General features: G+C 53.5%; 2 protein-coding genes across 4 annotated transcripts; both read left to right on the forward strand.

Moving 5' to 3' along the window:
* The first annotated feature begins 4,161 nt into the window (after nucleotides 1-4,161).
* LOC123479729 (uncharacterized) lies at nucleotides 4,162-10,772 on the forward strand. 2 transcript variants are annotated; one of them, XR_006655450.2, is made up of 6 exons: nucleotides 4,162-4,487; nucleotides 4,710-4,746; nucleotides 5,588-5,731; nucleotides 5,968-6,123; nucleotides 9,781-10,059; nucleotides 10,695-10,772. XR_006655450.2 is itself a non-coding variant. In XM_045195415.2 (5 exons), exons 2-5 carry the CDS (start codon nucleotides 4,741-4,743, stop codon nucleotides 9,892-9,894), a joined length of 420 nt encoding a protein of 139 aa, XP_045051350.1. In that variant the 5' UTR covers nucleotides 4,162-4,487; nucleotides 4,710-4,740; the 3' UTR covers nucleotides 9,895-10,539. The 2 variants fall into 2 exon arrangements, 1 of the variants encoding a protein (XP_045051350.1); XM_045195415.2 differs by lacking the exon at nucleotides 10,695-10,772 and having other exon boundaries at nucleotides 9,781-10,539.
* A 152-nt stretch (nucleotides 10,773-10,924) lies between these two features.
* On the forward strand, nucleotides 10,925-16,206 carry ALDOA (aldolase, fructose-bisphosphate A). 2 transcript variants are annotated; one of them, XM_045195416.2, is made up of 9 exons: nucleotides 10,925-11,064; nucleotides 13,528-13,654; nucleotides 13,738-13,949; nucleotides 14,432-14,486; nucleotides 14,603-14,763; nucleotides 15,097-15,180; nucleotides 15,288-15,462; nucleotides 15,617-15,816; nucleotides 15,906-16,206. In XM_045195416.2, exons 2-9 carry the CDS (start codon nucleotides 13,543-13,545, stop codon nucleotides 15,999-16,001), a joined length of 1,095 nt encoding a protein of 364 aa, XP_045051351.1. In that variant the 5' UTR covers nucleotides 10,925-11,064; nucleotides 13,528-13,542; the 3' UTR covers nucleotides 16,002-16,206. The 2 variants fall into 2 exon arrangements, with proteins under 2 accessions (XP_045051351.1, XP_024416191.1); XM_024560423.3 differs by lacking the exon at nucleotides 10,925-11,064 and adding an exon at nucleotides 12,059-12,214.
* Nucleotides 16,207-16,868: the final 662 nt, after the last annotated feature.

Below are 16,868 nucleotides of genomic sequence, written 5' to 3' on the forward strand. Positions count from 1 at the left end.
TCACTTGTAAATAGAGGATAACAAAAAAATAATAAGATGGAACAACTTGTTCTGACATTCTGGCTAGATACTCTCCATCGCCTCCTCCAAATTTTGAACTGAAGGCCTGTCTTTCTTTGTTAAAGAAAAGACAAGATAAGTACAGATAGAGAAGTGCAAAAGGGGTTCTGGCAGCAAAATGAGACTTTCTCCTGGAATCATCAGGAGTGTTGAAAGAGAATTGGAAAACACAGCTTTCGTGCATGCGTGCTTCCTTGCTGATCTGCGCACCACCTAAAACAAATCCGAGATGGTGTGCAGTCCACACACCGCAGTCCCCTGTCTGGGCATTCTAGGAGTGTCCAAACATCCCTGGGGGAAGGGAGGCAAGGCCAGCCAGTCCTGGCACAGGGGCACAGCACCTCCCCCCCACCTGCAGAAGGCAGCACCCGCAGGGGGCAGCATGAGGTGGCACTCACCGCCCAAGAGCTGGCCCAGGCTTGCCTGGCGCATGGCATAGGCCCACCCCCACTCCCTTAGCCTGGCTCCTCAGGTGGGTCTCTCACCCACAGGCAGTCGTCACATACCTGTCACCCAGTTCACCCTGGGCCTGAAGTTCACCATTTCCTGCTACTTCAGGCTTCTCAGGCCAAATGCTGTCCTGTTCATCCTCTTAGAACCTGGGTGTAGCACGGCCCCAGCCCCGCAGAGGACTGCAGGTGTGATATCATCAAAGGCTGTGAATAAGTAAACAATAAGTAGCCAGAAGTGGCCTGTTTCCCACATGATACCCAGGGAAGGGTCCAATTCCCCCTACGGTGCTCTGGGGCAGTCCTGGCCAGCAGGCCGGGACATTTATTATTTAGTGCTTCAATTGTACTGGTCCCAGGTTAGGTACAGTTCCAAACAAGTCCAATCCCGCCCTTTAGCTGGACGGCAGAAAAAGCTGAGGGTGCGGCAGGCCAGTTGGAGTCAGAAAACTGAGGATCTAGGCCTTTTTGCTCTTCCTGTTGTGTGACCTTGGTGAAGCGTCCGAGCTCTCTGAGCCTCAGTTGTCCGCACACAAAGTCCCACTGTCCAGGCTCAAATCTTTGTGCTGTCACTCACTAGCAGAACTTGTGCAGCGATTTAACACCTCTGGGCCTTGGAGTTCTTCTCTACAGAGTGGGGACAAGGGCGGCACCTCTACATAGAGCTTCTGGGGTGATAGAATGAAATAGGTGTGAATACTCAGTGTGATATTCATTGAGTTGTTATATTTTTTAATGAGCCCTTGTTCTATGCGAGGTACCCTGCCTACATTGTCTTTAACCATCACAATAAGCCCTGACTGTCTCGTATGTAACCCCTACTTTCCAGCGAGTAAGACTGAGGCTTAGTTAATTAACTGAGTGACCTCAGTTAATTTGCCCAAGGTCACACAGACACACAGAGGCAGAACTAGAATTCAGATCTAGATCTTGCCCAGTTCTAAAATTCCTTTTCAACTGCTTCATAATTCTTTTTCATCTATATAAGATTAAAAAAAAAAAGTTTTCTGCCTCTCGGGTCTGCTGTTAGGATTAAATAAAACAAAGTCTGCAGAGAGGCCTCTCCGGATGCTTGCTTTAGCTGCTGATTCCCCCAGGGTAATTATCTGAGCACAGGACTTTCATTTTCATAATGAGGAGTCTGCTGAACCTCTTAGGCTCTGGGAGGCAATGTTGTCTGATGTCCGTAGGAGGGGCTGAAAGTGTGAGATCAAATCAGAGCCACCAGTTTCCCTTCCCACAACCAGGCCCAGGCCTGCTAAGGCTTCTCTCATCTTCTGGGCTTCCTCTTCACCTCAGGTTTCCCACCCACCCCGTGAAGACTGGGAGTACATACCCTTTGCTCTCTTTCCCAAGGGCAGTGCCAAACTACATGTGATGAAATCTGACATCTCCAGCTTTGAACTGTAAGTGGAGGGAGGCCTGATGGTTCTCCAGCTATTGCAGTCAGTTTCTCCCAGCCTCCAACAAATGGTGTGGTGTGGGAAGAAGTGGAGCCCTGGCAAAGTGGGGTGCATATATCACCCCTCCTATTGGCTTGGCACTGTCTGCCCTCCTGCATTATGTATGAGCGCACCGTAGGAACGGAATACCATCACTAGTGTGTCTGACCACTGCAGGCCACAGACGCAATCAGAGGCCTTGCCAAGGCATCTCTGTGTTGGCAGGAGCTGAAAAGAGGGAGCGAGATGTGTCACCTGAGGCCTTTCCTGGGGCTGGTTGCAACTTGGGCCTTGGGTTCTGCAAAGAATTTAGGGGCAGACAAGAAGGCAGCCTCAATAAGACAATCTGACCCTACCTTAGAATCAACAATGGTAATGTTAGGGAGAGCTAGACTCCTGTTTTCTGAGCTTGAAACACCCTTAAGAGGGTGGGGGTGGCATCAGAGGTGTCTGGGACCTCTCAGTATGGTTGAAGGTGAGAGAGGAGATTTGGAACCCAGAGACACAGACCCTGGCAATTTCTGTGACTGCCTCATGGTGCAAGCCATCCTCAGGGGCCGCAGCTGTGGCGAGGTACATCTGGATGGGGAACATGGGCAGGAGCAGGTATGCAGCGGCAGAGCTTTCAGGTGAAAATGCAAGTGTGTGTGTAGAACCAGGAAGGAAAGCAGGAGGGCTGAGTGCCTTGGCTCCCTGAGAGCCACGGGAACTAGGGCATCTGGATAACAACACTTCGTCAGTAGATACAGTTGGATTTAATTCCTTTGTAAAGTCAGTGGTTACTCACTGGACACTCCCAAGGGCAGGCCAAGTGCTAGGACTTGGGATATGGAGCTGAATCAGACCCAAGTGCTCACAGCCTAACTGGGGAGCCAGGCATTGACGTGGAGATTCAAATACCTTGTGGTAAAGAGATAGAACAGCAGTTACGTATATGGTGCCCAAAGTGGCCACCTCTGCCTGAGGTTGGCAGGAAGAACTCCCTGGGGCAAAATTGAGCAGAGGCTTGAAGGATGAGGAAGTTTTCAGAAGGGAAACAGAGGAAGGGTGTTGTTTTGCGCAGAGGGAACAGCATCTGCACAGGTGTGGAGCTGTGAAATCCTATGCACTGGTTCTGGAACCTTGAACAGATCCTATGGTGGAGCCTTGAAAGAACCGATGAGGCACAAAACAATCATTTGTTTGCATATTATCTGACTCCCCCCTCCCCCAGTGCAATGTAAGCAACACGAAGGGAGGAGATTTGTTTGCCTTCTCCTCTGCTAGAGATCCAGAGCCTAGAGCGGTGCTTGGCCCCCAGTGAGGTATGTTGGGAATGAGTCAGCCGAAGACAGGTGGGACCCAACGGGAGGGTGTTGACAGTCAGCTAAAGCTTTTGGGACTTATCCTGGAGTCAGTGGGGAGCCTTCGGAGGTTTAAAAATAGAAAAGGAACAAGATCTGCTGTGGGTGGGAGGAAATCCCTTTGACAATGACGCAATGATTGAAGAAATCAGATTATGAAGTCTTTTCAAGTTTTTTTAGTTATCATTTTTTATTGTTATTCTATTACAGTTGTCCCAGTCTTCCCCCTTTGCCCTCCTCTGCCCATCCCCCCTTCTCCCCACTCCCACAGTCAATTCCCACACTTGTGTCCATGTCCATGGGTCACTCATATGTGTTCTTTGTCTAGTCCCTTCCCCTTCTTTCCACCACTGTCCCCCTCTCCCCTCTCCTCTGGTCACTGTCAGTCTGTTCCATGTTTCCATGCCTCTGGGCCTGTTTTGTTCATTACTTAATTTTGTTCTACAGAATGGGGATTCCTCTTACAGGTGAGATCATGTGGTATTTGTCTTTGACTGACTGGCTTATTTCACTTGGCATAGTATTCTGCAAAGTTTTTTAAATTTTTATTTCTTGATTTTAGAGATAGGAAGGGAGAGAGAGACATTCATTGGCTGATCCTTGTATGTACTCTGACCGGGGCACGAACCCGCAACTTTGGTGTATCGGGTCGAAGGCTCTAACCAACGGAGCGACCCGGCGGGGCCAGATTATGAAGTCTTTAATTAGGACACCGTCACTAAAAATGAGTGGGGTCAGGTTGAAAAGATGTTGAGAATAATGACAGACAACTGACAAGTAGCTTTAATTTTTACAGCGCCCCTGTGAGAAAGGCGGACTGAGGGAGGGAGGAGGCTCAGTGACTTTGCCGAAGTCCCACAGCAAGCTGGTGGTGTAGCCCAGGGGTTCAGTCTTCCCTTTGCGGGGTCCCAGGATCCAGCATATGAAGAGGGTCCGACACAGCAGGGTGGCGGCAGAAATTTGCCATTTCGGTGCAATAACTGCGGGAAAGCCAGCAGACTGCGACTAACAAGAGCTGGTAGCCAGAGGCTCGGCGGTGACAGCGAGGCGGGGAGAGGAAGTTTGGGTTTCGGCGGCCGCCGTAGTAGCAGCGCTCTGTCTCCATAGCAATAGTAGGAAGCCGCGGGAGGTTTATGGACGGTGCAGCCACAACCGCCCATTGGACCGGACGCAGAGCCGTCCCGAGGGTGCAGGTGATGCGGCTGGGTGGGTCGAGGGACATGGGGTGTGGCCACAGCAGAGGGCTGGGGCCCGCGAGAGAGTGTCGGCCTCGAATCCCTGGATCCTCATTCCCACTCTCTGGATGAGGGGCCAACGCTGGGCCTCAGTTTCCCCAAACGGGAAGTGGGAGGACGGGAGTGGGCACCCCAGTCCAATGGCCCCTTGCAATCTCTGAGGCCCGCTCTCCTTTGCAGCTCCTGAACGGACTGGCGCTGTCCTGCCCCAATGGACGTGAGTCCTAGGCCCCTAAACCCTCTCTGGAGTGGCCCCCTCAGCGCCCTAAACTCACACCGACTTTGCCTGCTTTCCGGCCGTACTGGAGAAGAGGCTGTTTACTCAACACAAGCCCCTCAGCTCAGGATAAGCATTTGGAGAAAGAATGCCAGGGATGGGGGCTTCTCAGGGGAGGGCACTTCCCCGCTCTTCCCGGGGAGATGAAGAGTTTGCCAAGTAATCAGTGAGAAAAGGCATTCCAGAGGGAACAGCAGGGGCAGAGACCTTGGGGGCTCGGAGGGAGAGGGAGGGAGAGAGAGAGGATAGGGACGCTGGGGGGCTGCTAGGACGTAAGTATGGCTGGATAACGGGGGCGCGGTGGGGGGAGGGAGAGGTGGGTGGGGCTAGATCCAGGTTTTTGTCACTGAGATAAGTTTGGACCAAGTCACTGAGAGCCATTGGTGGGTATGGAAGAAAGGGAGGTATACACACGGACAGCTAGCAGGGTGGAAAGGGGCAACACTGCAGAGTGGAAGACAGTTAAGGGGCAGTAATGTTGGCTGAGGGATGGTAAAGAATCAGAGACAATAGGTCCATTTGGAGAGACATTCTGAAAGGAAGTTCGTTAAGTCTTGGTAAAGTCTAGAATGACCATAAAGCCCTTTACGGTGCTGGAACGGGGATGACAGGAGATTGGGCAGGTTTGGGCGGCAAGGGAGAGTAGTCCTATTGACTCTCTCCCCACCGTCTGGTGGCTGTTCCTCCCCATTCCCAGCCACCTCAGTGTCCCTCCTGGTGTTTCTGTGTTCCTGCAGCCCCTCCTACCTCCTTGTCACCCCTTCCTCCTGTACTCATTCAGGCCTCCTCTAGCCCTTGGAATCCCACCCCGGCTCCCGTCAGCAGTCCTTCCCTGCTGCTCCCCATCCCTGCCATCGTCTTCATCGCTGTGGGCATCTATTTGTTGCTGCTAGGCCTAGTGCTGCTGACTAGGCACTGCCTGCTGGTGAGGAGCCTGGTGGGGACTGAAGGGCGGCTCTGGGGAAGAGGAACCGGGTTAATCTGTGCCCTCATCTGCAGGCCCTTAATCTGAGACTCCTTTGCCATTTAGTCACCTCATCTATTCCTTTCGTGGCACCAGAGAGTTCCTCCTCTGCTGGCTCCTGCCCCTCTCGCCAAAACCACATCTTGGTTATCCCTACCTGCCACCTGGCCCAGATCCTGAGCCCTGCTGTCTTCTAGGCCCAGGGCTGCTGCACCAATTGCAGCTCCCCCTGCAGGAAGCAAGCTGCCTCCAGGCCCCAGGACTGTTGCTGGACCTGTGCGGAAGCCTGCGACTTCCCTCTGCCCAGCCCAGCTCACTACCTGGATGCCTGCTGCCCTCAGCCCACCGAAGCTGTGAGTTCTCACACTGCCCTCTGACACCCTGAGCCCTGACCCAGGCACTATCTGTGCATTCCTTTTTGTTGTCGTTGTTCCATATTTATTATTCAGCACCGATGCTAGGCCAGGGGCAATTGCAGGCACTGGGCCAGGTGGAGACAGCCGGAAACAACATCAACAACATTTCGTGTCTAGTGATGAAAGCTCCTTGGAAAAAAGAAAACAGGGTGTCGGCTGGAGAAGGGTGATGGGTATGACATGCAGGGCATGTGATCACTTCTGAAGATGGAAGTGAAAAGAAAAACACAGACCCTCTCACAGAGCTTTTTCTGCTCTTTGAGTGAACACTGTGTTCCATTATTATTTCCTCAACAACCCTGGGAGCTGGGTGTTTTTAAAAATCAGTATATATTTTTTCTGATCGCAGAAAGTATTGATTACAAAGTGTGCACGTAGAAATATATAGAAAACACAAGGCAATTTTTAAACCAGCTTCCTAACCAAGGTTGCTGTGTTTTGTATATGACCCTCACGTACTAACATACAACACCATCACTGCTGAATTTTGCTGTTATTTGGTAAAAATGGGTCACACCACATATACTATATCATTACAACTGCTATTTGCCCTTTTTAACTTGACATCACACCTTGGTCACCTCTCTATGCCCGTGCAGGTACATAGGTAAGTACTGCTGGCCTCCTTTTGCAGGGGAATAAATTGCCGTAGGGAAATTAGCCACTTCTCCAATATTCCACTTCTCCAATATTTCTATTTAAGTAGACTTAAATAGAAAATTGTTCCATAGTGTGTTGGAACAGAGTCCTCAGGGAGAAGCCTGGCTTTCAGAGGACAGGCCATTTTTGCATTTGTGGGTTTAAAGGTGTTCAGTGTAATCGACCACCGTCCTAGGCAATAATTATTTGGGTCTCAGAGGTATAGACAGTAAAGCTCCTGCCCTTGAAGTGGCGACCTTCCCTGGGAGGGAAGAGTGAGGCTGGAAGAGCAAGCAGATCCATAACTTGCACTGACTGTTGTTGGCGCATTAAGGTCTCTGTTCCTCAGTTTCCTTAGTAACGGTAACAAACACAAATATTACAAAGCTCCCTCCTACCTCACAGCTATAGAAACTGAAGCTTACAGAGGTTGAGTGACTTGCTTGAAGCTTGTGTTTGTGATCACAACACAAGCATGATGATCACAACATCATCACAGCAGTGATGGTGTTGTATGTTAGTACGAAACCCAGGTTCCTCTTCCTCTCTGGGGGTGGAACCTACCTGATCTGCTTCTTTCACAGAATGTCCCAAGTTTCTAATTCATTCATTATTTATTCACTTAACCAAAGATTTATGGAGTCATTGTTGAGGCACCATGGTGGGCCCAGGGAGCTCAGTGAAAACAGGAGGCACATGGTCCCAGCCCTCACGGGCTCACACTCCGGTAGAGAACAGGGAGAATACCGGTAAGTAGCAACGGTGTGTGAGAATGATGTGATGTAGCGCAGTGGTTGGTTCTCAGCCCTGCGTGCGATCAGAAGCAGGTATCAGGCTTACACAGAAAGCCAGGCATTCAGGTCCGCCACTCAGTAGTTCTGGGGTTGGTTGCAGTTGGTGAGTTTTTAACAAGTTCTCACGTGATCCCACCCCACACCAGGGTAAAGAACGGCTGCGGTGAGGACAAGAATAGCTGCCTTTATTGAGTGCTCACTGTGTACCAGGAGTCGTGCTTAGTTCTTTCTGCTGATTCTTCACAATGAATGACCTTAGGAAGTGGGTTCAGAAATGAGGAAGCTGAGGCTCCAAACATGAATTAGCCAAACCTGGGCCTGAACTAGGTTCAGAGCAGGGCCTGAGCTCTAACCCGTAAAGAGGGCTGGCCTTCACCAAATCAAAGCAAAATAAATCAAGTGAGGAACTGCAGAGCCTGGAGAAACACAAGGGTTAACAGTCTTGTGGCGTCCTTGTTTAATGTACTTAAACAGCAGATTCCTTCCCGAAGCCACCTGGCTGCCTGAGAGAGTTGAGAAATCCATTAGCCAGTTATTAATGACTGGATCCAATGGGCAGAGCCAGGAAATGCTTTTAATTCCCCCTTCTCTGAGTTGAGGGCAGGGAAGCCTCTGGCAGCCACCACTTTTGTGCACAGGATGACAGTGTGGCCCTCTAAAACCCCACAGAGCCAACTTCATCCGCAAACTGCAACTCCTCAAAGATACCCCAACCACACCCTCATCAAACACAAGGAACCCACTTGCTTCTCTTTCCCTTCCACCATGACACTTCTAGCCTCCTCCCTGACAGCCAGCTCTATGGGCGGTAGCTCCAGCCCAATTCAGACCCTCTCCCTGGAGACTGTAGGTCCCCTCCCCTCACCGGAGCCCCTAGTGATATCTGATCTCACCAGGCACCTGACACCGCACCCCGAAACCTCAGCTGCTCAAAAGGTCATTCCCCTATTCCTGGCTTGGCCCTGTGTCTAAGCTGTGCAACTGTGACTGTCACTAGCTCTGCCTCAGGACTCAAGGAGCCAATCTTCTGTCACACATCCTGGGCCTGTCCCACCCAGCCACGTGGCCTGACTCCAGTCATGCCTGAAGCAGTCACAGATCATCTCTGCCCCAGGACAGGAGAGCAGTGGGTTGGAGTAGACTCTTCTCCCTGCCTACCTTGAAGGACATGCCGTTCTTATTTCCCAAGGAACAGACCTGTCTCCCCCGGGAACTGAGAAGACTTCTTTCTTTGCCTACAGAGGGAAAATGATGTGCCTTAGTTTATCCATTCCTTCGACATTCATTGCTCCGCGTGAGTTCCCATGCTAGCTCCGTGGAGACATGAGATGAACTGTCCCTGCCCTTGCAGACCCAGAAAGAAGCCGATGTTCCTGGCCTTGGGAGGCAGTAGGGCCTAGGGGGCTCTAAGGCCCGGAAGCGGGCAGGCCTGTCTGCCCCAGCAGCACGCCCTAGTTGTATTCCTTCAGGCGGTCATTCCCCCTCTGAGCCTCCGTTCCCTCTTTTGTAAGGAGACCCCTACTCAAGGTTCTGATAATGAAGAGAGATATAACTTTTTAAGACGTGAAAAATTTTTAACATGCAAATTACCATTTTTAAAGAACAGTAGAAAGATTGTAAAAAGTCATTCATGAATGCAGTGTGTGCCTGGTGCAGAACAGTTGCTCAGAAATGATCAATGAGATGGTGCAGTTTGGTCTCATGCCAAGAAAGAAATCCCCCAAACCAAGTTCCCTTCATCACAGACAGAAAATGTGTGTGTGCTTTCCAGCTACTGACTTTCCAGTGCACGTAGCCACAAAAGTGTAGAACCATCTTTGAGCTAAACATTGGGACACCCGAATTCTAGCATGGAACCCGGGCCAGTTACTCTCTGGTCCTCAGTCTCTTCACTTATAAAATGGGGAGAGAGAAAGAGCCCCCTGAATAATTTCTTCCAGCTCCTAAGCTTCGTTGTTTGGATCAATGCCTCCTTGCTGATTTCTCAGCAGCACAGGGAATTGACTGTTCCCTGGACTGGTGGATGGTACTCTCAGTTCCACTGGGCAAATGGCCCTTTCCAGGCCTCTCTGTTTCCTTCTCTCCTGAGAGGGAAACAGCTTCAGGCTCTGGTCCCCCTTCTTCCTGCCCAGCTCCCTTACTCCTCTCTCCTCTCCCTCAGGGTTGGGCCCCTCGTTGCCCTCCTTGCTGCCCACTCTGCGACTGTGCCTGTGCGTGCCAGCTTCCCGACTGCCAGAGCCTCAACTGCCTCTGCTTTGAGATCAAGCTCCGATGAGGACCCAAAGCCCCTGCCCTCTGGGGAGCGGCCAGCCCCCAGGGCCCACACGTCCTCTTCCCTGAGGGGCCTCAGGACTCCTTTCTCCAGGCTGCTGAGACCACAAATGGGCTGCCTGGCTCCCTGGCCTGAGAACCAGCAGTGGAGAACTTGGTTCTTGGCAGAGTAAGACTCAGAGCGCTTGGCCGGCTAGACTGCAACCCCTTCATAGGGCCCACAGAGAGAGGGGCTAGTGCTCTGTCTGGCAGGTGCCCCTGCCCTCCTCTTCCCCTCCCCAAGTAAGCTCATGTTTGAAGATAAGGGTGGGGGCACTGCTAACCATAGACAGCATTACGGGAGGAACCTGGGCCTTAAGTATTAGGATATAAGCGTACCCCAGCATACACAGTCCATGGGCTCTTGGTTATTTTGAGGTGTGAGTGTAATGCCTGCATCTGCTCTCCCTCGAAAGAAATGAGTTCCAGCCCTGACCGGTGTGGCTCAGTTGGTTGGGCCTCCTCCTGCAAAGAGGAAGATCACCCAGGTTCTATTCCCGTTCAGGGCACAATGCCTGGGTTGCAGGTTCCGCGCCGGAAGGCAACTCATCGATGTTTCCCTCATACATCGATGTTTCTCCCTTTCTCCCCACTTCCTGTCTCTCTAAAAATAAATCAGATCTTTAAAAAAAAAAAGAAAAAGAAGAAAAGGGCTCCAAACAATCGTAACAGCCCGGAGCAGAGCCCAGTGGGAAGGGCAGGAAATCAGAAGAACAGGCAGGGAAGGCCTTATGATGAGTTCCCTTTCCCCCTCTCTCCCCACAGATCCCTGTCCAAAGATTTATTTCCCTTTTGAGGGCCTCAGTCTGGATTTCCAAGGAAGAAATTTCCTCTGAAGTACTGGTGAGTGGGCAGGGGGCCCTCCCCCACCCTCAAAATAGGGCAGGCCCACAGCTCCCTCCCCCCTTTTCTCACTCTGGGCCCCATGCTGGCCTGAATGTCAGGAGCTTCAGGTTTCCCTAAATATAGGTCCCTGCCAGGGAATCCGTGGCAAGGAAAGGGCAGGGGTCACTGGAGAAGGTTGGGGACATAGTCTGGGGGAGGGCAGGAGCTGCCTTTATAACCCAGCCCGGTTCGGCCTGGCTCACTCACTGCTGACCAGGCTCTGCCCGCTTCTTCGGTCTCCTCCATCCAGGTGGGCCCCAGCGGGACAGAGCTGGGGTGGGGTAGGGCTGAAGGTGTCCGGATTAGCAGGGGAGAACTAGAATGAGGGGAGAGGGGCTCGGAATGTATCTGGGATGCTGACCAGCGCCAGACCGATTTTATTGGTAGTGAGATGTCAGGGCCAAGGGAGAAGTTTCGCAGGGGCTCTGACTTGCTTGGGCCAAGCGCAGCCGGCCACTTGCCTGAAGGTCTGGCTTTGCGTGACGCCGGGGCTTCAGGCAGGTCGGCTCGGGCCCCTGACACAGCTCGGACGAGGCCGGCCCAGGCAGGAGGCCCCTGGAACGTGACAGGCACCAATGGGGCGCAGTTGGGGCGGGTCACCCAGAACCGCTGCCGCCTGGCTTCCTGCCATCCCTGCCACTTCTTGCGCTCAACTTGCGTCCACTCGCCGCCTTTTCCTCCGCCTCTTACTCATGCGCCAGTGACACATGGAGGGGAGGCCCCGGGTCCCCGAGCCCGCCAAGTCCAGCCTGCAGGCAAGGCCGCTAGACGTCCTAACTCTCGATTCAGCGAATACGTGACACACGCTGCACTCTGCATCAGCGTGCAGTCGGAAGCTGGGTCTGGGCCCGGCCTGGGAGGGGAAGCTGAGCTTCGGTCTTCTCGGGCTCCTCTACCCGCGCCCCCGCCCCACCACCCCACCAGTGCCCGTACTCTCCCGTGCCAAAGACCGGCTGAGTCACGGGCGCCAGAGTGCGTCAGGCTGGGGGGAGAGGGGAGGGTCGGGACCCGCGCGGGATGTGGCCGGAGTCACGTCCTTGGAGGGTCGGGGGAGGGATTTTGTTCTCCCCGCCTCCGGGCTTCGCCTTTGGGGGCGGTGGCTCCCACAGTTCCTCGCCTGCAATTGGGTGCCCAGGCACCTCCGGGCCCAGCAAAAGAAAAAAAAAATAAAAAGGCGGAGGGTGGAGCGGTGCGCTCCCTAGGCGCGGCACCACCTCCCTCCTCCTTCCTCCCCGCCCCTTGCGCCGCCCACACGGGAGCTTAATAGGCTGCGTTCCTCTTGGAACGCGCCGCAGAACCAGGGAAGTGGTGACGACCGCTGCGTTCGTTCTCTCGGTCCAGTCGCCACCCCGCCGCCCTCCACCGCTGCACGGTGCAAGCCCGCCCCTTTCCTGAGCCAGGTGAGCGCTTTTCGCCACGTGCGAGGGTCAAGGACCATGGAGAAGGATCCTGGGGCCGTGGCGGGTAGGGAGAGCCCTCTGAACCCGATACTAGCATCACCCCCCCACCCATACACACAAGCTTCCAGCCCAGACTCCCCAATCCTCTGCCTGGAGCTCACTCGGTTTACTGCGCAATGCGGCGGCTCTGCGCGCTGAGTCATGGCGGGGGAGGAAGCAGGATGAGATGAAAGGCCATCCCCTTTTCTTGCCGGGACCCCTGGTACAAAGGATTATGGCCCCTTTGCCTCTGCAGGGATTTTAAGAGGCAGAGAAGGGTGGGGGCCCGCTCATATACTGCTTCAGGGTTCTGAAAGGGAGTGCTTGGCTCCTGGCGTGGGAGGCAGGCGCCCCTGCCGAGGAGGGGACAACCCTTGGCAACGCCTGTTGCCCCATTAACACTTTCCCTGTCTTTTCTTATCGGGTGACCTTGATTCTGAGCCTGGAACAGCTGCAGCCCTACGAGCAGACTGGAGCGTGTTTCAGGGGGAAGGGGTGGGGCGCTTGCCTCTCCACACTCTTACCCTGCATGAGCAGTGAGATGGGCAAACCTTACCCCTTTCCTCGTCCTCGGGCTGGGCTTCCTCTGCTGCCCTTTCCAAGGCTCCGAATTCCTCTTACTGTTTTCTCAACACCCTTTTCCTAATGCCTGCCCCCACCCTGGGGTGGAGAAGCCTGACCTTGGGATGTCCTTGAGGCCTTGGTGTCTGTTGCAGCTGTGTGATCTTGGGTGGATTGGAAGGAACACTCCTGCGGCAATCAGGAGGTCTGGGTTCTACTCAGATCTGGCCCTTGGGTTGCTGTGTGACTTGAAATATACAGACGTTTCTCTTCTCTGGGTCCTTTTCAGATGAGGGGGTTGGGCCCCCTGCCTTATGCAGTACCTCCATATTCTAAAAGACTTCGGTTCGATTTTGCTTCTAGGCAAGGTGACCCCATGGCAAGGCGCAAGCCAGAAGGGTCCAACTTCTACATGAGCCACCTGTCCATGGCTCTGGCCTATTCCTTTACCCCAGATGCCAGTATGCAACCCCACCCTCAGCTGGGCAACACCCAGCAACAAACAGAGTTAGGAAAGGTACAGGAGGCAGGCCTAATATAGGGAAGTTGGGTGTAGGGGAGAGCTGGGGACAGGAGGTGCCCCAAAACCTGCTGGGTCATGGGGCAGGGGAGGTAGGGAGCCTTTGTCCTGACCTCCAGGCAAGGGGCCCTGCTCATTGCGAGACCACGGAAAGACCCAGCTAACTAGCGCTCCCCCTGTCTCCTCTGCCCAGAAGCTGACTGGCACCATGCCCTACCAATACCCAGCACTGACTCCGGAGCAAAAGAAGGAGCTCTGTGACATCGCTCAGCGCATTGTGGCTCCGGGCAAGGGCATCCTGGCTGCAGATGAGTCCACTGGTATGGGCAGGACACTGTGGGGAGGGCCCAGGGTTGGGGGTGACAGGCTGATCCCCTTATGACCGTGTGCTGCTCCCTTCCAGGGAGCATTGCCAAGCGGTTGCAGTCCATTGGCACCGAGAACACCGAGGAGAACCGGCGCTTCTACCGCCAACTGCTGTTCACTGCCGATGACCGTGTGAATCCCTGCATTGGGGGTGTCATCCTCTTCCATGAGACACTCTATCAGAAGACAGATGATGGGCGTCCCTTCCCCCAAGTTATCAAATCCAAGGGTGGTGTTGTGGGCATCAAGGTGAGGAGGCTGGGCCTCGGGATGTGAGATCCGAGATGAGTCTGGGAAAGAGAAGTCCAGAGTAATAGGCTAGGGGGTAAACATTGGGCTGGGAGCCTGGAGACTTGGGTGGAATCTGCCCAAGGTGTGTGCTGTGTGCTGAAGATCTAGCTTTAAGGAAAGCTAGAAACTGGGCCCTGCTTGGTATTTTTAATCCTTGAAGTTCTAAGAGGAAGGCATTACCCTCACTGTACAGATGAAAAACCAGAAGCTCAAGGCAAGGAAGTGTTTTGATCACAGAGTTAGGAAGTAGTAGGAACCCAGGCTCTTGTCAAATAACAGCCCCACATATCCTGCGTCATAGGACCAGATACTGTAACTACATGAAAACATTTACAGGCCAGGGGACGCCACTTGAGAGATTAAGGTGGAGGCAGAGTAGGGCTCTAGGGCAGAAAGGGTAGTAGAGATGGCTTACCTGTCTTATTGTCCAACCCCAACAGGTAGATAAGGGTGTGGTACCCCTGGCAGGAACAAATGGCGAGACCACTACCCAAGGTGAGGACTGTTTGGCATCCTGCCCCACCAATTATCCCACCCAGGTCGGCGCCCAGGGTAAGTGGGAGCCACCTGCCCCCTCCTCTGCCACGCTGACTTCTGCATCCCCTCTCCAGGGCTGGATGGGCTGTCTGAGCGCTGTGCCCAGTACAAGAAGGATGGAGCTGACTTTGCCAAGTGGCGCTGTGTGCTGAAGATTGGGGAACACACCCCTTCATCCCTTGCCATCATGGAAAATGCCAACGTTCTGGCCCGTTATGCCAGCATCTGCCAGCAGGTGGGCTTGCATGTCCCCCGCAGGCCAGCTCCCACCTCATTTGATTCCAGAGTGTCAGCTAGCCTGCCACCTGTCCGCCAGGATATCTACAGCTCCCAAGGCAGCAACTGTTCCAGATCCTTACCAGTCATCAGGCTTGGTCCTGGGGACTCTGAGCACAGAGGCAGGATGGGGCTTGTGTGGGTGGATCTGAGGAGATCCCGTCTCCTGCAACCCTGCAAAGCTGAGTCTCTGTCTTCACGGAGATAAGACCTTGGGCAGTGGCTCTGGAGAGCTATAGGTTGGGCTCCAGTTTAGGAGGTCTCATAGCTACGCTGTCCCCTCACTCCACAGAATGGCATCGTGCCCATTGTGGAGCCTGAGATCCTCCCCGATGGGGACCATGACCTGAAGCGCTGTCAGTACGTAACTGAAAAGGTAGGTTACCTGCGTGCCTGGGCAGTATGGTGGGTTAGGTAGCTGGACCATGGGGCTCTGGGGCTGACTCCTGTCTCCACCCCCACTTTGGTCCTGCCCTACTCTAGGTGCTGGCTGCTGTCTACAAGGCTCTGAGTGACCACCACATCTACCTGGAAGGCACCTTGCTGAAGCCCAATATGGTCACCCCAGGCCATGCCTGTACCCAGAAATTTTCTAACGAGGAGATTGCCATGGCAACTGTCACTGCGCTGCGCCGCACAGTGCCCCCTGCTGTCCCTGGTGAATCCCATACTCTCATATTGCCCTCTGGGAGATTGTACCCGCAATCTTTATTCCCATTGGTCTGATTTCCAGGTCAGCTTCTAGGAACTCCTGCCAGTGCCCTGGGTCTCTGACTATAATCCCTCCTGCCATTTCACCCTTTGTTTTACAGGGATCACCTTCCTGTCTGGAGGTCAGAGTGAGGAGGAGGCATCCATCAACCTCAACGCAATCAACAAGTGCCCCCTGCTGAAGCCATGGGCCCTGACCTTCTCCTATGGCCGAGCCCTGCAGGCCTCTGCCCTGAAGGCCTGGAGTGGGAAGAAGGAGAACCTGAAGGCTGCCCAGGAGGAATATGTCAAACGGGCACTGGTAAGCACGGAGCAGGAGATAGGGAGAGTGCTGGGGTGGTTGGGATTCTGAGAACAGACCTTCTTACTCTGGCTCCTCTCCCCTCTTAGGCCAACAGCCTTGCCTGCCAAGGAAAGTACACCCCCAGCGGTCAGGCTGGGGCTGCAGCCAGCCAGTCCCTCTTCATCTCTAACCACGCCTACTAAACAGAAGTGTTCTAAGGCTGCCCCCTCAACACTCCAGGCCCCGCCCCCTCCCACACTCCACTTGAAGAGGGGGCCTCATCCGGGGCTCCCGGCTGCTGTTTCCCACTCTTGCCTGCCTTGTGACATTGGTGCGTGGTGTTGTCTGTGTACGCTAACTCCAGTGCTCCTTCCAGCCCACTGCCAATAAACAACTACTCGAGGGGGAGTTTCTTGTCCATGTCTATAGTGTCTGGATCAGGGGAGGGCCCGGGGAGGTGGCAGAGTCCAGAAGAAAGACTTTTTTTTTTTTCTTTTTTTTTTAAGATTTTACTTATTTATTTTTAGAGAGGGTGAGGGAGGGGAAAAAAGAGGGGGAGAAACATCAGTGTGTGGTCGCGCCTCATGTACACTGCTACTGGGGACCTGGCCCACAACCCAGGCACGTGCCCTGACTGGGAATCAAACTGCGAACCCTTTGGTTTGCAGGCCGGCATTTAAATCCACTGAGCCACATCAACCAGGGCAGAAAGGACCCTTGTTTTATATTCTTCCTTCTTAGGCAGGAAAAAGGTGAAGGGGTGGGGTAGGCATTTCCTGCTTTGTTTTATAATTGCCCAGGGCTCCAAGAGGAGAACTTGTGAAATTTTCTTCAAACCACCAAGGTCTCTTATCCCATCTACCAGCAGCATCAGATAAGGCTCATGATGGGAGAGTGTGTGTATAACTGCCTGTTGTGTGAGGCTACGGGGTCAATCTCACTTCTAGGCCTAGAACTCACAGGTGCAGGAGGTCCTTGTGACAAAAAGGCCACTGACTGGAAGTTAAGATTTCCAGAGTCTATGAGCAGGCAACGTAAGTGTTCTATATGAGTAGGTGCCGTTACTGCTG

Source organism: Desmodus rotundus, chromosome 1 (genome assembly GCF_022682495.2).
Source record: "Desmodus rotundus isolate HL8 chromosome 1, HLdesRot8A.1, whole genome shotgun sequence".
NCBI lineage: Eukaryota > Metazoa > Chordata > Mammalia > Chiroptera > Phyllostomidae > Desmodus > Desmodus rotundus.